We start from the raw sequence: 23,281 nt of genomic DNA on the forward strand, positions 1-23,281 counted from the left end.
CGACGGTCTAATCAAAAAGAGAGTTTGCTTGAAAATGTTAGGGGATCTCATGGTCTAATCAAAAAGAGAGTTTGCTTGAAAATGTTAGGAGATCTCCAGCCACCAGTAACCATCCTGGCTATCATACCAGAAAAACCCCAAACACAGGCAGCACTCAGCTGTTTTCACAAGACTTCCTTTCTAATAAGCACACTTTCTCCCCCTCTCAGACGTGAGCCTCAGATGCCAAAATGCAGATGTGCCAACCGTAGGCGCGTTGCTAAGCAAAGAAGGCTAGTAAGTCTGTCCCGCAAATTAGATTGTACAGCGGATGGCGTCTGCTTTGTGGCCTCTGACGGGATGAGGCTCTCTGTGCTCCCGTCCTGCAGGCAGGTTGAAGCTGGTGCCCCTTACCGGGCATGTAAAAGGGTCCTCGTGGGTTAGAACATAAGGGCTTTGAGGAAAAACACAAAAAGACTTATTAAAACGGGAGGCCTACCCCTGGAAAGAGGCACACTGAGACCTTGTTCCGTGCTCCGGTGGCCTGTGGTTCTCACGCCGGGGGCTGCGAGGACCCCGGGATGGACGGAGCCATGGCTGGCCACCTTCTACTGCTTTGGGGGGTGCTAAGAGGACGCCGACCTCAACCCAGAGCCAGGGAGGGAAAAATCTCAAACATTTAAGACTAGGTTCAAAAGCCCCCGGACACCTTCTGTCTGCCTTCCCCCTGTATGGCATCTGGTTCGGGCCTGTGAATCAGAATTGAGAATCTGTGCTGCCCAGAGGGGACAGGCACAGCAGAGAGGAAAACACCCAAATGTAATAAATAACGGCCGCTTGGGACCCTGCCCCTTCGCCTCCCCCAGCTAGGGCTGCGTGGGAGAGAGAGGTCTGTTTCTTCCCGATTGGGGGGGACCCCGCCCCCAAACCACCCCACACTCCGCACTGCGTGCCAGGCGGGATCCGGCTGTCGCTTCTGCACAGGACGGAGCCTGAGTCGTTTGCTTTAGAGCATCATTTATGGCATGAACTAGGAACGTAATGTGTTTACACACACACACAATTGTACATCGGCATCTTTACATTAAAGGAGTCATATACAAGTCTGCAGGCATCATACACAGCGCGGGGCCGGCTGGGGTGCCCCTCCAAGACTTCCCCACCCGGGCGGAGCCAGCGCGGGGAAGGGGGACAAGGGAGGGGTGTCCACCTTTGTGCCTGTTGTCTGGGAGGACCCCTCGTGGCCGGTCCTTGTTGGAATCCGGAGCCCAGAGCCCCAGGTACGCCTTGTGTCCCAGTCTCATCGGCAAGCTAGTGTAACAGTTTCATTCAAATTCAGTGTGCATATTAGTGTGGGAAAAGTGGAGCTGGGGACGGCTTCCTGAGCTGGGGACCCAGAGGATGCTGCTGACACATGGGCCCCTTCACCATGGGGCCCATTCCTGAGGTAAGGATGCGGTGTGGCCCCGTGGCTGGTCTGGATGGGGAGAGACTTCTGCAGAAGCCCAGGTGAGGACACTCAGACAGGACTGGAAGCCCCTGGGGCATTGGTAGGTCAGGTGACTCACCAAGTGTGGCCTGCACCCTGGGTGGCAGCAAAGGGGAGGGTCTCAGATGGTTCCAGAGCCATCCATCCCCCACACCCACACAGCCCTCCTCCCGGCAGCCCTGCCCCCTGGGGGCCCTGCTTCAGTTCCTACGGCATTGCCGCTCTTGCGTCTGTCTCTGGAGCAGGGACCAGAAGTCTCCAAGCCCCACTCTGCGGGCACCTGCGGGGGGGCACACTGCCCGTCCAGCTACGAACGGAGCACCAGATGAAGAAGCGTTGGTCCTTGTCAGCCTCTCTGGCTTGTGCAGTTAGTTCCTTCCATCTTAAATAGTGTAGAAAAATAAGCCATCTGTGACACAAGGAGACCCAGCGGAGACTGCCACGCGTGGAGAAGGATGAACGGCTCCCCCGGCGTGGGCCCGGAGGCCTCTGCTGACCCTGCCTCGGAGCAGGCTGCGCCGGGCCAGGGAGCCGAAGTGCCTGGAGAACTGTTCCCACCGCAGCAGCTTTGGGTCACATCAACGGTCCTTCGGTGGGCGTGTCTCCGGCATCCCACGCGCTGTTGCCAGGATACCTGCGGCTCCCCGGGCTGGCTCTGGACCCTCCAGCCCCACCCTCAGTCTCATGCCCACTGCTGCAGGCAGAGGCAGAACTCCCCAGCACTGTTTCCAGGTCCCTGGGGTGTCCCCAGGGCCAGACGGCCTCAGGCGGGCACTGAGGAGGGGCCTAGTCCAGGGGCTCCTGCTTTATCCGGACCGCAGTGGGGGTGGGCTGCGGCCGCCGCTCCTCACGGCACAGCACATACTCGCTGAACTGGGAGGAGTCCACGCCACCCCCACAGGATGCAGCCACACTGAAACCCCTCTGGAACAGCCTTTCCAGCACCTGCCGGGGAAGAAAGAAGGGTCAGCGATGCCCCGCTGCAAAAGAGACTTCCTGGCTTGGCCTTGCGGGCAGGTGGGCATCAGCCAGGGCAAGCCAATCCTCCTGTTCAGACCTCAGGACAGACACCGCCCTGCAGAACCACCAGCTGAGCAACCACGGGAGGGATGGGAGCAGCCAGACCCCGGGTCCCCTTGAGTGACCAAACCTGGGAAAGGCTACCCCATCCTGCCCCTCTCAGGGGTCCACAGCTTGATCCAGAGGCAGAAAGAGACTTGGGGCCCCTTCTCTCTTCTCCAGGGTGTAACCTGCCCCCCCCCTCCAGACATGTGGTCCCAGCCCCCCTCCCCCACCACACTGAGGCCTGACTCAATAAAAGAGACCCTGCCCCTGGCCTCTGGGCGGCCACCTGCTTCCCTGAGCTGTGAGTCCCAGATGGTTTGGGGCCTGGGGGCTCATCAGCTCAAGGGAACTCGGGGTGGGGAGGTGGAGGAGGCCTCTTGGTGTCTGAGTCTCTACAGGCCTCCGTGTCCATGTGGGTTTGTACCTCTGTGTGTGTGGGGGGGTCTCATCACTGTCTGACACCTGTGTCCCACGGGTAGCAAGTTCTGACTGACAGCCTGTGGAATGTGTGCATGGGAAGAGCGGGGAGGAGCAATCCCCTCCCCCCCGTGTCCACTCTGCCCTAAGCCTGAAATAGGAGTCTGCTCCTGGGTCTGGAAGAGCTGGTGCAGAATAGGCCCCATCCCTCTGGGGTTCCCCAGCTCTGAGACCCATCTGAGGAAGGCCAGCTCAGAATGGCTCTGGGCAGCCATCTGGGTGCGGTGGCTGCGGGTCAGCAGGGTGAGCAAGGGGGCTCCAGGCCACCTTCGCTCAGCCTCTGACCTGCCCCCTTAGACGGCCTGGGTTTAATTTGAATCGAAAGGCAGACTCTGGGTGTCAAATGAAGCACACTTTGTTGAAAATACTCTGGGCCATTTTTATAGAACATCCTTTTGGAAAAGAAAAAAAAAAAAGCACAGATCAATTTTTTTAAGTCCATCCCCCAGGCGCCATCATTTAATTATGAGCGGGACATAAATTATGCATTGACACATTGTTGCCTTTTCTGTAAGATGGCACGGAGGGCTTCACCGTTTCAGGGACCGCGCCTCCCTCCACGTATGCCCGCTGCCGCCGGAGGCCCAAGGGGGAAGGCAGGGGGGAGGCGGGGCGGGGCGGGCGCAGCCCTCACCTGCACGGAGTTGAGCCGGCAGTAGCCGTTGAGCGGGAAGCGGATGACGTGCGTGGGGTCCTGGTTCCAGCCGGCGTTGACAGAGTTGCACATGACGTCCCCGGTCTCGGGGAAGACCTCCTCGATGAGGGCCTTCTCGCCGCTGAGCGCAATGCGCTCGCCCAGGTCCGGCGTGACGCGCACCACGAGGCAGTCACAGGCGCGGCTGCGTCGGCGCTGCTCCTGCTCCTGCTGCCAGCGCTCCAGCTCGCGCACCATGGGCTGCAGCTGGTAGTACCGCGCCTCCTCGTACAGCAGGCTGAAGTCCTGCGGGCGCGCGCACAGCGATGGCCGCGGCCGGGGCTGCTCTTCCCCGCTCCGGCCCCCCACGCGCCCTGCCCCCCCCCAGGGCTCAGTGCGGACTGCGATGGTCGTACCCATTGTACAGATGGGGAGAATGAGGCGCAGCTGAATGTGTACAAGCCCCAGGAGTCTAGCCTTAACCCAAAGGCGGCAGCCGGCGTGCACCCTTGCCAGATAACCTTGCGCTCTTCCATCTGGCCTCAAGTCCCTGGAGCAGAGAGGGGCCTCTGCAAAGACCAAGGGGGCTGGACTAGGGCAGCCTGAGGCCGTGCCTATGGCCTGCGGACCTGCCGCCTTCTTAGAATCCCAGAGAAGAGAGGCTGGGCCAGGCAGAGGGGAGCAGCATCCTCACCTGCCGGGGAGGAGCTCCCAGCCCAGCAGCGAGGCAAAGCAGACCTGCCTGGGTGGGATTTTTGGCACGCTGTCTACCAGCCCTGAGGCCTCTGATCGTCAGTTACTGACCCTGTCAAAGCCTGTTTTACCGTCTATAAAGCGGACATAAACACCCAGCTCAGAGAGGGGGGTGAGGTCTAAGGGGTGACAAAATCTGCCAAGTGCCGGGCCCATGCTGCCCTAGCAGGCAGGCTGAGGAGGTGTCTGGGAGTGGGAAGCCCACCTCCACGCAGCCCACTCCCAGGCTGGCACACTCACACCAACTGTCCCCCAAACACATGCACGCCCATATCTGCCCGGGCCCTGAGTCGCTTAGGACCCCAGGACTTGGGCCACTCACTGGGGGCTGAGCTCAAGGCTGGCTGGTGAACTTGAGGACCCCTGGGGGAGAGGCAAGGAGGCCCAACCGCCAAAGCAGGGCCCACCCCCCAGGCCCTCAGTCCCTTCCACCTGCTGGCCCCAGCCTCTGGAACCACTCAGAGGGGAGCCCAAGTTCTAGCCCCGACCTGGGCCTGTCGTCTGTCAGGGACCCATCCCGTCCCTCCACTGGGGTTCCTCAGGGCTCCCTCCTGGCCGTCTGCTCTCATCCACTCTTGACATTTTAAATGGTATCTGCACACATTTTCCGTTATAGCCCAGAACCTCTCCACCCAATGCCCCACCATCAATTCCATGCAAGAGTGAGATGCAATGCTCCTTCCAGCCTGTCCCATCCCTGGGCCTCCATGCATTCACTCAGGACCCAAGCCAAAGGCCAGGAGGCAGCCTCGAGAGTCCCCTTACCCCCGACCGATTCACACCACGGCCTTCCATGGCCAATGCCTAAACAGAAATCTAATCTGCCACTTTGCTCTATCTTCGCTGCCTCCCACCTGGACCAAGGCCTTTAGGAAACCTTGCTTGGCCTCCTGCTCCCACCCCTCACCCTCACTGCATCCTTCCCCATACAGCAGCCAGGGCTGTCCTTCTGACTTGCAAACCTGATTGTCATTCCCTGCTCACAACCCTTCCACTGCATTCCAGGTAAAATGCCAAATGCTGAGCTGGCCACCAAGGTCCCACCTCAAGGGGCAGCCTCCTTTCCCCTCCCACTTCATACAGCCCCAGGCTGACACCTTCTCTCTGGTTCTGGAAGGTACCAAGCTTCTTGCCACCCTGCCCCCTCATCAAGGCCCTTATACTTGTTTGGCCCTGTTCCTCCTTCACCCAGAGAAGCAACCTTCCCTCCAAACCCCCTGGGGCCAGGTTCTCCATGGTTCCCCTTCACCACATTCTCTACTTCTATGGAACATTTACCCCCCAGGGAATTCATGCCTTTTTTTTTTTTTTTTTTTTGGTTCAACACCTTTCACTAGATTTTAAGTGCTATGGGGACAGGACCCATGTCTGCATATTTCACTGTATCTTTGGCCTGACTTTGGTTGTTGGCACCCAGTATCAGCTGGATGGAGGACAAAACAGCCCCAGGGCCACTGGGTCTCTGGGGGAGGGAGAAAGGGAGGAAGGGAGGAAGGAAGGGAGGAAGGGAGGAAGGCAGGCAGGCAGGAAGGCAGGCAGGCAGGAAGGAAGGAAGGGCGGGCATCTGCAGGCCTGAGCTTCCTTCCTCGGGGATCCCCAGTGCCGTGGAGGGGCCCACCATGGAGGTGGGCCTCTCGGAACCAGGTCGGCTGCCCTGGACAGGCTCGCCCCGGGACCTGGGGGTAACCTTTTGTTTAAAAGGTCTGGTTGGTTTGGATCAGGGCTTCCCCTGCAAGCTGCCAACAAGGAACAGATGTGGGAAAGCTCTAACTCCCGTCATTTTGGCCCGTGACCGTCCTTCAGCACGGCAAACGAAAAGGGGTAAGCACCGCTGCTTAATTGTTACACCCTGATAAATAAGCTAAAAATGTGAGAAAACAAAATTAGTTTAGAAAAACTGATTTAGCCCTCGGCTCCACCGTTTAACTTTTTATGGTTGCCATGACGACCACGGGTCCATTTATTAAGTCACAGCGTCCCCTGTGTAATGCCACCGCAGAGGCGGCTCAGGGGAGCTGCCGGCCGCAGACTCACCTTGAAGTCATCCGGGAGCAGCAGCTTGGACGTCCGCAGGAAGCTCAGGACGTAGCGGAAAATCTCCCCATCCCGGTCGATGAAATAATGTTGTTTCAAACTGTCCAGGACGATGGGCTCGGTGCCATTGAAGAGGCGGCTTATTCTGGGAGAGAGGGAGAGGGGGGCGTCTGATGGGAGGCCAGGCCCCCCCCCCCCCCCCCCCCCCGCTGCAGGGGCGAGGGGCCCGACATGCCTAGCTCTGGGACCGCGCCAGGCATCAGGCTGAGGGCCATCAGGCCACAGCCGGGCAGGACACCAGCACACGCTCGGTACCCGGCCGACATCCACAAGCCCCAGCCAGAGACAGACACACCCGGCCGCTTGCACTGGCCTGCCGACACGTTCCAGGCCTGGAAGACCGCAGTGAGACCCAGACACGGCAGCCTCCTTGCTCCACGCACACGAACCCTTGCCAGGCAGACCCACCCAGAAAACTCCCACCAACCATCAGGTACCCCAGCCCGCAGCCCCACGCCCAGTGAACACGGGGAGACCGGGCAAGGCGGTCTCGGGTCACACACACCCACCTCACCCAGCCCACGTGAATGAGCATCAGATGGGACGTGCCTGGGCAACGGGCCCAGCATCCCACGGTCCCCTCCCTTGCAACACGCGAGTCACAGGCAGACCCAGACACACCCAGGCGGAGGCCACACCAGCCAACACCAACCACCCGGAGACACTGCTCGGTACCCTTGACAGAGTCACAGACACACCACGCGCAGCCACTCCCTCGGGGGGCCCTAGGGGAGGAAGGGAGGCAGGTGGGGGGACAGCATGTGTGCCTCACGCACTCAACAGTGTGCTTGCACACGAGCTGCGGTGGAAACGTGTACGCACGCACCGCGGTCTATGCTCGGTAGGTGCCCACGCGCCTGTGCACACACGCACGGAAACAAGCGTGCACCCTGGCAGGACAGACAAGTCTCCTCCCAGCGGCCTGTCCTCTGGAGGGCAGTGGTTCTGACAGAAACCCAGGACCTGCGGGCAGCTCGTGGGGAGCCCCTGCCTGTCCCCGTCCGCTCCAGGGAGGAGGGTTGGGGCCTCTCCAATGCCCACGGCAGGCGGCCCTGTTTGGCTAAGTCTCCTGCTGACCCCAGGCCCGGCTGTGGACAGTTACGGGCCCCAAGGAGGGTGGGGACAGCCAGGAGCTGGACTGAGGAACAGGTGGGGGGCTGGCAGGGTCCCCTCAGGGATGGCCCCTCCGGACACACCGTCAGCAGGTACGGCCACCGACCAGCAAAACCCCGCGGTGGTGACAGTGTGCGTGCACAGCCCGGGAGAGCGGTGGCCCCGGTGTGGGACCAAGGCCTTCCAGCCTAGCCTGCACAGCTGGTGCCTAAGCCCCCCGACTCACTGCCCGCACCAGTGAGGGCCCTCCAGGGAGGCTCCGCTCTCCACCAACAGCCCCGTCCTCTGTGCACTCCAAGTCACCGCTCCTGAGGCCCTACCCTGCCCCGCCATTATGTGCCAGGGCACACGAGCTGGGCAGAAGCTGAGGGCTGAGAATCCCCGAAGCCGCTCTCAGGGCCTCCTGTCCACGCTGTCCCCCACTCTGCAGGCCTGGCACCCTCAGGGCATTGGCCGTGCAGTAGCCATGCACTCACCTATTCTCCCTCTGGGGACATGGCCAAGCCCCGGTCCCAGAGAGGCCGTGTGGAGGGCAAGGCTGCCTCACGGATAGGCGTGAGCAGCTCAGAGCTTAGGATGAGGTGTGGAGAGGTCTGGGCCTGTGGAACCAGGACTGCAGTCACCAGATATGACTCATCGGAGGACTCTGAAGGCCACTGAGCCCTATGAACTTCCCAGGCCTGGGGAACAGAGCCCCTGGTGGAAAGCCTTGTGGGCCCCAAGACCTGGCCTCAGCAGAGCTTGGGTATCCAGATGTCAGAACGAGGGCCGTCCAGCACCCGAGAGGCAGATGGGACTGAGCAAGGCTGCCTGGTCCCATGGGCAGCCCTCCCCAGACAGAGGAGGGCCCACATGGCACTGGCAGGAAGAAGGAAGAACCACATCCACAGGCAAGCCAGACCAAAGCCTCAGCCTCCCTGTGGAACTTTCTCCACCCTTCCTGGTTGAGCTCAAACCCTCTATGCAGCAAACAATGTTCTAGGCTGGGCTATGTTGCAGATCTCTCTGATGCCAGGGCTGGGCTCCACACCATCCTATTGGTCTAGGGGACTCCTGACCACCCCACATTCCAGGGCTGGTTGGGTTCTAGGCTGTCTTATTGGTCCAAGGCTAGAAGGTTCTCAATTGGCCTTATTTTAAGACTAGTTCTAGCTATTACCCTCAGTGTCTCTTCCAAGGACAAAGGCCTTTCATGCCCTCGGGGTCTGAGGCTAACAAGGATGTGAGTAGGTTGAGGACAGGTTAGGACAACTGCCACAAGAGGACCCCCTCTACCGCCCCCACCCCCGGCCCCCTGGCAGGGTCTTAAGAGCAAGATTTGGGGGTGCCAACTTCAGAAGCCCTTCATGGAATAATCTGGCCAGTTCTGACCCCAGCTGACGGAGGTCTTCTTTTTTTTTTTTTTAAACCTTTGGCTCCAATTTCCTGCATGTTTCAGGGGAAGGTTTTATTAGTCCTGGAGTGCCTGGCTTAATTTGCCGCTTCCCACGGCCAGCACGGGCACCAGCTTGGGACTGTTATGGCAGCAGCTAATGGCTGTCCGGCAGGGACAGGCGAGGTAGCAGCCCAGGGGAGGCCACTTGCAGCCCTGGGCAGCCATGCCCTGCTCTTTCTGGGTGCGGGCTAATGGCAGCATCTGCTCCCTGTTGTCGGAGCCCCCCCGCCCTCTGCCAAGGAGCCGAGAACCAGAAGCCTGGGCACAGTCCTGTGGGCTCAGGGACCCACGGCTGTGGGGCACCAGCCCCCTGATCTCACGGCACTGCCCAGGTGGGACTTGCCTGATATCCAGAACCCCCCCACCCGGGGTGACCTCAGCACTCTTAACTTCTCTTTCTCCTGGTGACTCATGCATCAGTGCCACTCGGTGAGGGACTGATCTTGGTTTCCAGAATTGGGGAAAAAATGTTTTTTAATTTTAATGACTCACTTAAAGAAGGACGAGAGAGATGTGAGGGGCTCTTGCCAGCACAGCTGCCCAACCCACTTCCCAGGCCCGGCCTGACCCACTGTCCCCTGACTGTCCTACGGGTCACGCCACCCCTTGGCCTCTAGGCCAAAGCTTCAGGCCCAGGGAGCAGCTCTGCCCTGAGCCGGAAGCCATCCAGGCAAGAAAGAGGGATTCATCTCAGAGCCCCAGCCTTGGAGAAAGAATGCAGACCGCCACCCCCTCTGGGCACGTCCTGCTGCCGAGGGTCCCACATGCCGGATCATGGGGCCACAGGGGGCCTCAGCCCCCCAGTGAGAGGGCCTGCCCCACACCGAAGAGCAGGAGGACGGGCAAGGACGAGCAGCACTGTGGGTATGGGAGTGGGGGGGAGGGCTGCCCCTGCCCTTGCTGATCCCAGGCGGTAGCCCTGAAGACAAGAATGAGGCAGCCGCTCCCCGCAGGCCTGAGCTGTGATTACTCTAGAAAGGCAAGTGTCTGATTTCAAGAAACACTCTTCAGAGAGGTTGTGGGCAAGGGTTTTATGAATTTCACTCACAAACGTCGTCAACCGATTAAGGGATGATCTATCTCAAACAACTCGGGAATGCCGCAGAAGGCAAAATTGAAATTAAATAAGCAGAATCCATCTCCCATCCTAGACAGAGCTCTGCAAGCGAGCGCGCAGGCCGGCACTGCCGGTGGGGCCTCATGGCTGCAAGCGCCAAGTTCACAAGCGCCCCAGGCCTAGGCTCTGTTGTGCTGAGGGCGTGGGTCCAACTGCCATCTGTAGCCCGGGCTCCCCAGATTCCGAACCGGACGCTATATCCGCCTCCAGCACCGGCTCCTCGAGGGAGCCTTCCTGCCCCCGTGGAGAGCTCCACCCCGGCCCTCCTAAGGTGCCATGCGCTCGGAAGCCTCGGCGCTGAGCCACCGCGCCGGCGACAGACGAGAAAGCTTCCCAGAGATGATCCCTCGGTGTCTGGGGGCTTAATTAGCTCCTCTTGTTTTTTTTAAATGTATAAAACAAGGGCAATACCCTGCAGCCTTGGCCCTCCTGCTGCTCAGCCCTCCATGGTGGCTGCCTCGCCGTGCCAGGAGCAAGTAGCACACCGCGTCACTTCCAGGAGATGCTCAGAGGCCCGTCCCAGCTCCGGTCAGCCCTGCTGCTATGCCAACAGGAAGCCATGTCTGCCCCTGGGAGGGTCATGCCCAAGCGGCACCTCCTGGCACCTCCCACAAATGGGCCCAGGAGCCAGGAGCTGCAGGGAGCCGGGCGGAGAGCAAGGTGCCCTGTTGGGAGGCTCCTGGTCAGAGACACTTCGTCTGCTGATGGGGGTATGAGGCTCATGCTCATCCACAGCCCTGGATATGCCTGAACATCCTGGAATTCCTAGCTAGTCACCGCCCGCCCAAGGGAGCCTCTAGCAGGGGCCACTCCAACAGACAAAGATGGCAAATTGCAACCCCCACTCCTCCCTCCCTTTCTGTACTTAACCGAGGGTTAGAGCAGGAAATAGGATTAGATACTTCTCTCCAACACCATCCCGAGGCGGACGAAGCATGGCTCACAAATGATCTCAGTCTCAGTCCCGAGGAACCTGAAGGCCCTTAAGACTCCCCAGCCAGCTGCGGGCCGGTTTCAGGTGGGCCTGGCTCCGAATGAGGGGCTTCTGCCGGTGAGTCAGGAGCTCCACCTGGCACTTTCGATGCCACCAACACAGGGTCGCAAGTCCCTGTATAAAGCATCTTCCGAGAGGCAGCCTTGGCCTCCCGGCCCCTAGGTGCCACAGGTCTGGGAGAGCAGGTGGGCCCCGGAGAGCCTGCCTGGTGGCTGGCAGAGGAGACGGACCCCACTGGCGGCCGGTGGCCCCTGCTGCCAGGAGCCACGGCACGCCTGGTGCCACGTGGGGCTCGGCTCTTACCTGGAGTCGGGGTACTTGGTGAGCGTGGCCAGACTGCTGGTGTACATGTGGCCACCCACGTCGATGTGCACAGGTGCATTGGACTTGGTGAGCTGGGCTGGCAGTGGGATGCCCTGGGCGGCCAGGGGAGACACGGGCGACCGGGTAAGAGATAACCGGGACATGCTTCCTCCCTCCTGGAGATGGAGACAAGGTGAGAACAAGAGTTGCTCCACCACAGAGCCGTGCACTCCCTTTATTGCCAATGTGATCACAGATCTAATCAGATCACTTCTGCCTGTGCCTGATCACATATTCAGCTGACAAATTATGGCCACCGCTGTAATTAAGTGTATTTGCATCATTTTCTTCCAAGTACCAGAGGGAAAAAAGAAAGATGCTTATTAGCAATAAGAAATCAAGAAAAAAAAAATTTTCAAGGTGTCAGCCTCCAGGGGCATAAAACAAACTGCAAAATTCTAATTAAAGGTCGCGGGCTTATGTGTGAGATGTGAAATATCCCCTGACAAACGAATCACCAATTTGTGAATTGGGATTCAGGGGTTTTTGCAAGTTTGTCTCAGTAACGAGACACCTCTAAATTAGTGACTTCCTCAGCACCTAAGGCGTTGAGTTTTATCCATGTAGTAAATTTCACATCAAATTAAGAGCATTTTTGTTTCAAAAAATACGTAATCATACAGCCAGTCAACAGCCATCTCTTGAAGGCAGTGGCTGTGGGGACGGGTGGCCGGTGAGCAGGCAGGCATTGGGGAAAAGGGCAGAGAGGGGGCCACCGGCCGCTGCCCCAGCCCACCCCGCTGGCTCTCACCGCGGTGCTGGCGCTGCCGTGGGCATGAAGCGAGGACCCGCTCGGCCGCTCCTTGCGGTGAGGCATCTAGGCTTCCATCGCTGCCCAGAGTATCTGTGGGGAGCACCGACAAAACCACAGGGCTTTTACTCCTCCGTAGTCCCAGATTCAAAGATGCTCGGAACCATCCTTTCCGCCTGTGCTCTCTGGGACCCCCACACCACACAGCCCTCTCCGGGTTCCACCCGCCACTACCCTGTCCCCATGCTCCAAAGCCCTAGCAGCTTACGCACGCACACACACGCACGCACGCGCACGCACACATGCACGCACACACACGCATGCACGCGCGCACCCACACATGCACGCACACACTCACACACGTGTTTTCTGGGCAGCTCCACGTCTGCTAATTCGGTTAATGACAATACTAAAGCATATGCTCACCATTACTGCCCCAAAATGTTTCAGAACAAATCTGATTTTCCTGGTATTTTGGTTCAGAGCCACGTTACCAAGCGTGTCTCCTCTTGCATCAGCAGAGAGCCCTGTGGACCACAGCTCAGGGAGGATCCCCCAGCCTCCATGGGCTGGGGAGCCCGGGACCTCTCTGAACACCGTCTCCACCGTGGTTAAGATGCAGTTTGTGAACGGCCAGACACAGAGCAGCCTCCTTTGGCAGAAGCCAGGGGAAGAGCAAAAGTCACGCAGGAAGCCACCTCTTCCCTAGGGCGCCTGAGAGAGGAAACTTGTCTTTGTTTGCCTAGCCCGCACCTCTGCAGTTTCTCCCCAGACCCGCAGGACGGTCTTATCTGTGCCTAATGTATTCCAGATCCCCTCGGGATCACACCCCCCCAAGGCATTAGAGAGCTGCCAGCAGGAAACAGACAGCAGCTCAGCAAATGGACCCTCTCTCCTACTCCTCCCCAGTCACTTAGCGACCTTCCTCTATGCCACGACCACCTGAAATAAGACTGTCCCTCAGTCGCTAGAAGCCACCCTACGACACTGCTGGAGGAGTGGTGGTCTATGCAGCCCCTTACATGGACTTGAGGCTGTCTCCTGGGGCACAGTGAACACCCACACCCACCCACCCACCCACCCACCCACCCACACGCTGGCCCCCGCAAGCCTAACCTGGACTTAGCTCTCACAGGTTTGACTTGTGTCTTGAAATTCACCCTCCAATTTTAAAACATAACCAAGGTCCAATGCGCATCATCAATCCTGCCAATTTAAGTAAGGTTCCTCTCCTAGGATTTGTTCTGCCTTGGGTGTCCTGGCCAGTTCCCTGACCCGAAACTGGCGTGGGGGTGGGGGGTTGCTATTAGACGGTGATGTTTCATTGATACGCCCACTGGGGGCTACTCAGGGTCTGCTGCTCGTGGCATTCCTGACTTCTGGCCAGCTCAGAAAAGCAGGTCACTTATCTCAAGGAAGTTCTCAGAGACCAAAACAGACCTCAGGATGGGTTATGCTGCCCTGGGAGGCTCTGCTGGGGGAGGAGTCAGAAGGAAAGCCACACTGAGGATAAACTGTGCTGGAAGGAATTCCGATGGAAATTCTATCAAAGCGGACTGCGCAATGTTTTCCCAACTACCAGGAACACGACTCAAGTGACATTTAACACCAAGTACCCATCACAAAAGCTCTTCAGTCCTTGCTCTCATCCAAGCCTCTTTTCCATCACAAGCGCAACCTGATGTTCATGGCAAAGCAGAAACTCACCATTGGAAGCCCCAGGCTTTACGCCTCGACCAGAACCTCCAGTGCTGCCTCCGGCAAACGCATCTGTGCTGGACAACGACCTTTCCCCGACGCCACTGCTGAGGTCAGAAGCACAAAAGTGGGTGCAGTAAGAGACACAAGTTCAGTCCTTCAATGCCACCAGCAAACTCACGACCCCACGACCCAGCCCCAGCGCGCCGCGGCCCTCCCGAGGCTCGCCCAAACCGCCTGTTGCAGGGGCCTCCGCGGTGCAGTGTGAGCTCCGCGGGCCTGCGGGACTCCAGACTGGCTAGGTATTGACCTGCTTCTCGGAGCTGCGGTGGGAGCCCCGGGTCCAGTGCCCGCCCGCCGCCGCCGAGCCCCGCCCGCCCGAGCAGAGGGAAGCGAGCAGAATGCCACGCTCATTTACACACAAAATGATTTTGTGTCCCATTGTGCTCGCAGTTGTTCAGCTCTCTGGGGGTGATTAAACTGGCTGAGCTGCGGCAGCTTGAGACGATTTCACTAAATCGCTTCTTCGTGAAGTCGCTTCTTTGCTAAGCTGTTATTTTAACCATAAAAGGTAAACAGAAGGCGCCTCGCGAGCTCCCTTCAGCTCTGCGCCCTGGGCGCCAGCCGCGGGCGAGAGTGCCAGGGGCCTGCAGAATTGTCCGGGGGGGTGGGGGGTGGGGGGCCCCGGAGGGGGGCGGGCGTGCCACCTGGTGCGCGCCAGCCCCGCCGCAGAGCCCGCCGGCCGGTGTGAACTTCGGGGCGGCCAGAGCCGGCTGGGCCAAGGCCGGCGGCGCCGCGGGGCGGGGGTGGCCACGGAACCCGAAGTGCCTGGCAGGGCGGGGAGGGGTGTGCGGCGGGGGCGGGGCGGAGGACAAAGTTAAATCAAAAGGCAGACACTTAGAGACCACAGATGGGAAGCTCGCCTAATTAAGGACGTAAAAGCGCTTTTGTTCTCAAAGTTTATTGTTGCCGGGATTTAAAAAAAATTAATTGAAACTAATGCTGTTATTCACTCGTGCAGTTAAATTCCTTCATGCACATTTGAGACACGGAGTGAAAACTTGAAGCTTATCTTTCTGCAGTCGAGGCGGGGGGCGCGGGAGCACGGAAAGGCGTTTCGGCTACGGGAGAGGGGCGTTTGCGAGTGTGCGCCCCGTGCGCGCGTCCAGGTCAGGGACTACCCGCGGGCAGCCCGAGCCGGAGGCGGCCACCGCGTCTCCGTGCGGCCCGCGCTGGGCCCCCGACCCCGCGCACCTGGGACCACCACCAGCTCGCCGGCCCCTCCCGCCCCGTCTGGGACTCCCGGGGTGGGCGTCAGAGGACGCACATCTGTCCCGTTAGAGACTTTTTCTGATTTGGGCGCCAAGCCGGGCCCTGTGCGCCCCGAAGCCCCAGCTGCGTGAGCCCGGTTCTGACCCCGGAAACTCGCTGGCCCTGCAGGGCGCTCGGCCCTGCACTGAGGCCCGAGTGCGGGGACCTGCAACACCCCCCCACACACACATCCCGCCCCGCGCGGCCGGAAGCTCGGCGCCCGCCCGCGTGGGGAGGGTCCACCCGGGGCCAGGGCCAGCCCACGTGGGCAATCCCCCCCTCCCGCGCCAGGCCTTTGTGCTGGGTGCCCCCGCGCCGCCAGCCCCCGCCGCCCGGCACCGGGACAAAGCAGCTGCCCCCACCCAGGTCCGAACCCCAGCCGAGCGACTTTCTCGGTATCGCCGCCACTTTGGGGACAGGGGTGCGCGGCGCTGAGCGGTGGCCGCCCGCGCGGGGCTTACCTCGGAGCCGGAGCGCCGGATCCGGCTCGGGCGCAGCCCCCGCCCCCCGCAGTCGCCGGTCTCGGGCGCCGGGCGCAGCCTCGCCGCCTATGCTCGCTGCGCGGGTCGCTCCGGTCTCGTCCTGGAGTTACTTTCTCTCTCGCCCCCAACCCTCCCCCCACCCACCCCTCCCGCCCCGGCCCCCGCTTCGCGCGGCCCCTCGCGGCGCGGCGCGCCGGGGCCTCCCCTCCCCGCCCTCCCCTCGCCTCCTCCCCTCCTCGCGGCCGCCGCCGCCGCCACCGCCGCCTCCTCTTCGCGCCGCTCTCCGGCTGCCCTCCCGCCGCTCCCACCTCCTCGCCTCCCTCCTCTCTCTCTCTCTCTCTCCAGCGGCCTTCCCTGATTGCTGGCGAGAAAATCAGCCCCCCACCCCAGTCCGTAGCCCGCGCCCCGTCGCGGCCCAGCCCGGACGCAGAGGGCAGCGATCGGCCCCAAATTACCCAGCGCGGCGAGCGCGAGCGGGAGCGCGCGGCGACTCCTGGCTCGGGGCTCGGCTGCGCCGCGGGGCAGAGGATTAGAGTCGCAATTAGCTCCGCGCGCCCGCGCCTGCCGCGCTCGGCGACAAAAATGCGCTGTTTCCCCTCCTTTCGCCGGGCGATCCCCACCCGCCCCTCCCGGAGCCCGCGCCTTCCCGCCGGGGCCTCCGCCAGGACCCTCCCGGGAGCGGTGCGCCCGGGCCCCCGCGCCCTCCGCCGCCCAGCCCCCCGCCCCCCGCCGGCCGGCCACGCGGCGCCCGGGCCTCCTCCGGGCTCGGGAGGGGGCGGGGGAGAAGCTGATTTTAATCATTGTCATTTCATCTGATGTAATATTTCCCCGGGCGCTTTCAGCTGGGCATAAATTTTCGGCTCCCAAATAAGTAACACAGGGCACGTTTCTCACATTTCTTGACTCTTCGGTTACAAAGAGGAGAGCAGCCGCCGCCGCGGCGCCCGGGGGTAGGGGCGGGACTTGGGGAGAAACTGGGCTGCGAGTCGGCCGGGCTGGAGCGGAGCCGGGGGCCAGGGCCGCCCCTCCCCCTCACGGCCTCCCGCCCCGGGTCTCGGCCCCGACTGCCCCTCTGCCGGGGAGCAGCGGCGCCCGTGACGTCTGCGGACACGCGGTCGGCCACCGCGGGGGAGGGGCGCGCGGGGGGCGCCCAGCCGGTCGCCCGCGGCCAGACGCGCCATTTCCTCTCCGCGCCCGGCGCGGCGGAGACGTTTGCGGCCAAGACTCCCCCGGGCGCCGAGGCCAGCGCCCGGGGCGTCCCTCCCAGGCCCCCCGGTCGGCTGCCCCTTCCTCCTCCTCTCCTACCTCCTCCCCCCTTCCTCTTTCTCCTCTTTCCCGTGCGCCCCGCCCGCTCCCCCCCACCCCCCAACTCCATTTCCCGACTCCTAGGAAACGGAGCGCGGAGTCTCCAGCGCGCCTGGCCTGCACTGCGCCCCCGTCCGGCCCCGGGGACGCCCGGGCCAGAGGCAGGCTCGGGCTGGAGGGCGGGTGCGCTCCCGCCGGGAGCGGCGCGGGGGCCCCCACCCGGAGCTCTGCCGGACCTAGACGCCCTCTAGCGGCCTCGATCACGGAGCGGGGGGGGGGGGGGGGGCCGGGGGGGGGGGGGGGCGGGGGGCGCTGGTGGCAGAAGGACCAAGTCAGGGCCTGCTTCCCTTCACTAGGGCACCTCGCGCGTGGTAAGAGCGCCCGGACAGCGCTTCTGTAACTTCTCCACGCGGGAATAAGCAGAAACTTTCCTCCTAAGGGAAGGTTTTATTTATTTATTTATTTATTTTAGAGCTCGAACTACAGGAGAAGGGGGAAATTTTCTCATTAAAGTTACATCCCTGCAGTTAGTTCAATTACTTGATATATGCAGAAGATGTTGTAAATTTATAGATTTAAATAGCTTACAAAGATGCCGCAGGCCCCATCAGTTAATTTCCTTAATTTATGGATTTTTAGCGGCTCCTAGAACAGAACGGGGGCCTGGAAGTAGGTCAGGGATCTGTGCAGCGGCTCCATCGGGGCCCACGAGCTGCCCACTCAGCTCCCCACGCCCTGGAGTCTCCGGGCTTCTGGCTCCTAGCTCTGACCTGGCAGCACCACTCTCTGCTCTCTGCACTGGGGCCAGGTCAGCCCAGGCCCGGGAGGTCTACCCTCCTAGGTGGCCGACTGCCCCAGCCGCTCCGGAACAGCAAAGTCCCCCATCCACATTCACCCCACCCAGCACTGAAGGAACGGACCCAAATTGGAAGTGAAGCAAGTGTCCAAATACTTCGACCTCCTGAGTCCTCCCTTAAATACGGGGCTGGGATCACAAACGGAGCAGGGCGTGGATACCTACCCCAAACTTCTTCGGGGACAGAGCCTACCCCATTTCCAGGTCTTTGAGTGTTTGAGGGAAGGGGAGCATATGGAAAAACGCACCAGGCTCCTGTTTGAGGAGCAGACGCACTGAAAACCTACTTGTCATGGCCCTTGGGGCCCCTGGTGTCCCTCACTCCTCCCCCACCCTCTCCTAGGTGCCAGCTAGAATGGCTTTGTTTTGTGTTCAACATGGATGAATATATACATATAAATTCATACTTAAAAGATTGGTATAAACCAAACTGTTTTAGGAAGCCACATGGTGATATGTTTAGTGTTGGTATTCATGATTTAACATTTCTTTTCCCACTAGATGAAGTTTCTAAGATTTGCAAGGTACATGTCAAGGACGGGTGTATAAATGGATTTTTATTTATTCACAACTCCAAGACTAATTGCTTCTCTTTGCCTCAAGGCCATGAGATTGGTTTTAATATGACACTTCAAAAGTATTCCTGGAACTACAGAGATACTAAGTGTCATTGTTTAAGAGACAAATGTCACTGTGGTACTGGTGACCCTGAAAATAGGATGTTCCACTTTATTTTAAATTCCTGCATGTTTTTTTAAGGGTTTCACTTTATACCAACTATATTAAAAATGCACAACTTAATCAAAACAAGAACTGACCATTTTGCAGGACCTTTATTTCCTTAATATTGCTGGGAACTTTGTTTTCGTATTCCTGAATCCTTTTATTAAAGACCTGAACTTTATACGTGTCATTAAGAAGAGTAAGTTTGGGTCATAATTTATTCTCAAGTGTTTTAAAAGTTCCCAGTTAAATGTCAACCATCTTTTGCATTAAAAGACTTGGGCATGGATTGTGATAGGCATTTAATGATCTGTGGTATATCATGCAATGGCGAGGCTTTTTTTTTTTTTTAATTGAAGATGTATAATTAGGAAACATCTTGTGAAATACATCTCATTTCACTACTGTGGTCTGAGAGACAAAATTGGATGTGAGTCTAATCAGAATGTAACTTGCTTTATCAGTAGATTGAACTAGAGCTTACGCCATTATGGTTCATATTTTAAAAAGCGGGTTCAAACCTGTGTTTCCTTTGAGGCTCCTCTGCAGGTGCTCACGTGAAGCACCCTGCGGGTGCCGGGCCCTGCATCCAGATCCTGCAGACAAGACCTTAGTCCCCAGATGTTTCATAGTGACTTCCGGTGCACTTTTGTACTTTGTCGTTGCTGTTTGCTGATAATGGTTAGAAATGAGGACCTCAGTAAGGAAAGTAAAATGAGCTCAAAATGAGATCCCAGAGTCTGCTGGACTAACTTGGCCTTCTCAGGAAGGCTGCGATCAGACTGACAGCAGATGAACAGGCTGAGACACAGCTGCTGCCCCCCATCCTGGGGTGCAGGGAATGCCGGGATGTTACAGCCAGGCTGTCTCCTCCCCCAACCCCAGGCCCCCTAGGCTGAAAGCCTGGCCCTCCTAGGTCTGTGCCCACATCGAGGCTCAGAGATGGCCCCTGACCAGGATAGGATGGAGCTGGCCTGGCTCAGAGATCAGTCTCACATCCACGTGGCCTCCACCCCAGAAATCCCTCCTGGTTAGGACCTCAGAGAACCTGGAGAGCTGAAACATGTGACTGTCAGCTGTGGACCCACTTCCTGGAGAGTGGAGGTCCAAACCTGTCCTGGGGTGGCAGTGGTGGTGGGGGGGGTGACAGAGTGCCCCTACCTGTCCTTGAAACGGATAAAATACAACCAGCCTGCTCTCACGGAGCTCTGCCCACTCCCCAGCACTATGCTCAGGGGCACTTATGGTTTCTGGTGGGACAGAAAGCAGGGATTGCCTCTGGGTGTTACAGACCACCTCATCCTTCCTGCCTTCCACCTGGTGGTCTGCTCAGCACCGAGCCAACCTGCTTTCCCAGAGAGCCGGCATCGGGGGAGACAGTAATGACCAAAGACTGAGATCTCCTGACCAGGCATTTCTTACCTAGTGGTAGCCTGTGGATGGCCTCTGGGGGACCAGGAGATCTCCCCACCACCCCCCACAATTGCTCAACACTCTGCATCTGAGCCTTTTTTTCCAAGGGAAGTTTCATTGTTTTTACCAGATTCGTCTATGTGAACATGGGTGCAAATAACCAAACCTTCAAGATGGGGAAAGCTGATTGTCTCACATAATGGCAAGTGGAGTCTGAGTGGCTTAGCAGTGTATTCAAGGACCCAGGCTACCCTCCCTCACTCTACTCTGCGGTCCTCCACACATTGGCCTGTCCTCACACCTGTTCCTCTCTGGTCTCAAGATTCATGTAGCTCCAAGCTTCACACCTACTTGGCGAGGCATGGAGAGCAGGGAAAGGATCCCATTGGCCAACTTACAAGCCAGTCGCTGGGAAGGGGATTAGCTTGGACCAATCAGGTTTAGCCCTTGTCCTGTGCAGCCAGCGTTGCTGCCCTGAGCACTGGGGAGGAAGATGGACCCTGGGCACAGTCCAGGGGGGAGGAGGGGAGAATGGACTCGGTTCTGGGGGCTGCAGCCCAGGGAACACTGAGCTGGAAGGAAGGTAGAAGCTAAAGAGTGAAGAGAGGCCCCAAGCCCCAAAGGCACCTCAGGGGAGCTTGAAACAGCTATGCCACTCCAGGTCCTCCTTCCCAGGAGACACCGGACCCAAACATGGAGGTGGCCTGGCAGAGCAAGTGGCCTGGGGCCGGCTGCATTAGTAAAGTCCCGAGGTCCTCCCAGCAGGCGGTTAGGGCGTGGGGGATGAGGCTGTTCCCTGTTCCCTGAGCAGCACCTGTGCCGTGGTTCAGGAGGGCAATGGATCTCCACATGGGCCCTGGCACCCAATAGTGGGAAGAAGCACAAAAGCAGCCCTCAGGACCACTCTCACTGTGCAACACATAGAAAAGATTTCTAGAAAGCCGTTGCAGTCCCTGGGGGCCAGTGAGGCCCTCTCTAGGGTTCTCCAGGTCACTCAATGCAAGCGTAGTCTGTATCCCTGGGAGAACAGCCTTAAATGCCAAGTCTTGCCCCTAAATGACTTTGCGTGGCTGCCACTCTGGCTCCAAGGGGCCACTGAGGTGGCCTTGGGCTCACAACACAAAGGGCCTTACGGCTGCTCTTGAATGGGTCCAAGGGTAAAACAGACATGAGACAGGGAAGCAGAAACCCTGTCCCGGGCTCCTCCCTCCGGCCAAAGCTCGGTACACCCACCCTCTTCCTTGTCACAGGCAATTCCTTCTCCTCGGGCCTGTCCTGTAGGGAGACAGTCTGTGCACCGCATGAACTTGGCAGTCTGAGTCCAGCTGGGTGACCGTGGGCTTAATCTCTCTGAGTCTCAGTATCCTCCTGTGTAACAAGAGAGCAATAAGAGTACCGAGCTGACGGGTCGCTGGGAGAATTCAGTGTGATGGCGTGGCAAAGAACTTGGCCCAGCCTAGTGTCAGTGCTCTTGAAATGATGATGGTTAGCTGCTTCTTGCAGCTGACTTTCCAAGAGCCTCCGGGAGACCGCAGACCGTGGTTACACCCTCACCCTGACTCCAGTTGCACCTGACTAGGCACGCACCCACAGGGGGTGCACAGGAGCTGGGGAAGGTGAGTGAGAGGGAGTCCCCTTGAATGGCCCCTTGACTCCAAGATTTGGGGGTTAAAACCTCGTGATTGTATAATTAAGATAAACATGTATACATTAAAGAGGAGAATGTAAAAGTTGCCTAACATTTAAAGATAAGACTTCAGAGAAATTTCATGTCTGCTTTGGGCCATGCCCCTGGGGTGGAGCTAGGAAGTGTCCTCAGGCTCTTCTGTCCTCAGGGCCCTCGGGGATAGATGGAATCCACCCCACCAGGTTGGGGCCCAGGGAGCAAAGAGGAGCCCTGGAGGGCATCAGCGATCTGCTGGTAAATTCTTCTCATTTTTCAAACTGTGAAAGTCTTCACTGTCTTTTTCAAAGTATTGAAATTTTAATAAAGAATACATTATCATTAAAAAAAAACTGCACAGGCGTGTTTGTGTGCGCGTGCATGCACACACACACGTACACACAGGAAAAATGCATGCAGGGGAAACCAAAACCCTGTTTCCTTTTCCCAGGGAGAAATGTGTCAATGATTTGGTGTTTGTCCAGCCAGTCTTCCTCCCGTTCATCCACACAAAGATGCACAAGCACACACACACACACACACACAGCATACACAGATACCCAGAGTCCTGCAGAACCCCAGGCACGGAGACACGTGCACACACGCCTTAGCACGGATACGCAAACATACCCGTGTGTACGTAGTTTTTAAACTACGGCATCAAACCATTCATGCTAATCCACAGCCTCTCTTTCCCGTACAGCGTATTTCAAAACATAGGAAATAATCTAAGAGACACCCATATACCACCACCCAGATACATGTTAACATTCTGAATATTTGCTTCAGACTCCTCTTTTAAAAATCAAATGAAGGGGCACCTGGGTGGCTCGGTCGTTGGGCGTCTGCCTTCGGCTCGGGTCGTGATCCCAGGGTCCTGGGATCGAGCCCCGCATCGGGCTCCCTGCTCTGCAGGAAGCCTGCTTCTCTCTCTCCCACTCCCCCTGCTTGTGTTCCCTCTCTCGCTGTGTCTCTCTCTCTGTCAAATAAAATCTTAAAAAAAAAAAAATCAAATGAAATGATACAGACCGGTGGAAAGCCCCCCTTCTCTCCTCCCTTAATTGCTACCCAGAAGTTGCAACATTCCTGAGCAATTTTTATACTCTTTGCAACATACGAATGTATTTATAAACAATGATAACATTTGTGTTAGTTTGAAACTTTTGCATGAATGATATCCAAATGTGTATCTTCTTGCCTTTTGTTTTGCCACTCACTTCTGTCACAGTACTGGTGCCCTCCCTTGTCACTGCTTTGATCCACTCGGGGCCTCCGCCTCCTTCCCCACCCCCTCCCTCAGCCAGCTCTTCTGTGTCTTATAAGCCAAGGGCCCCAAGGGGCCTCTCTTGCTGGAATTGGGTCTTTGATGCATTTGCTGAAAACAGTGGTTTCTGACCACCTCGATGTCGATGTTGATGTCGGAGGGAAAGAAAGACTCCTCCTCCCATCTCTCACCTCCCACTCCTACCTCCCACCAGGCTGCTTTTGGAAGAGGGCATTGCCTGGCACGTGTGTGCATGGATGATGTCCACTCTTTCCTCCTCCTTTCCACCTTTTCCCTCCTTC

At 58.5% G+C, this 23,281-nt stretch overlaps 1 protein-coding gene across 3 annotated transcripts; it reads right to left on the minus strand.

Annotated features, from left to right (window-relative positions):
* Positions 1 to 984: 984 nt before the first annotated feature.
* KCTD15 (potassium channel tetramerization domain containing 15) lies at positions 985 to 15,879 on the minus strand. 3 transcript variants are annotated; one of them, XM_035023495.1, is made up of 8 exons: positions 15,735 to 15,879; positions 13,972 to 14,069; positions 12,691 to 12,978; positions 12,265 to 12,357; positions 11,454 to 11,629; positions 6,432 to 6,576; positions 3,645 to 3,950; positions 985 to 2,413 (listed from the first exon to the last, which is right to left on the minus strand). In XM_035023495.1, exons 4-8 carry the CDS (start codon positions 12,328 to 12,330, stop codon positions 2,255 to 2,257), a joined length of 852 nt encoding a protein of 283 aa, XP_034879386.1. In that variant the 5' UTR covers positions 12,331 to 12,357; positions 12,691 to 12,978; positions 13,972 to 14,069; positions 15,735 to 15,879; the 3' UTR covers positions 985 to 2,254. The 3 variants fall into 3 exon arrangements, with proteins under 3 accessions (XP_034879386.1, XP_034879385.1, XP_034879384.1); XM_035023494.1 differs by lacking the exon at positions 12,691 to 12,978 and having other exon boundaries at positions 13,972 to 14,066; XM_035023493.1 differs by lacking the exon at positions 12,691 to 12,978.
* Between the last annotated feature and the right edge of the window lie 7,402 nt (positions 15,880 to 23,281).

This window comes from Mirounga leonina, unplaced genomic scaffold, assembly GCF_011800145.1.
Source record: "Mirounga leonina isolate KUSES-001 unplaced genomic scaffold, KU_Mleo_1.0 Mir_177, whole genome shotgun sequence".
NCBI lineage: Eukaryota > Metazoa > Chordata > Mammalia > Carnivora > Phocidae > Mirounga > Mirounga leonina.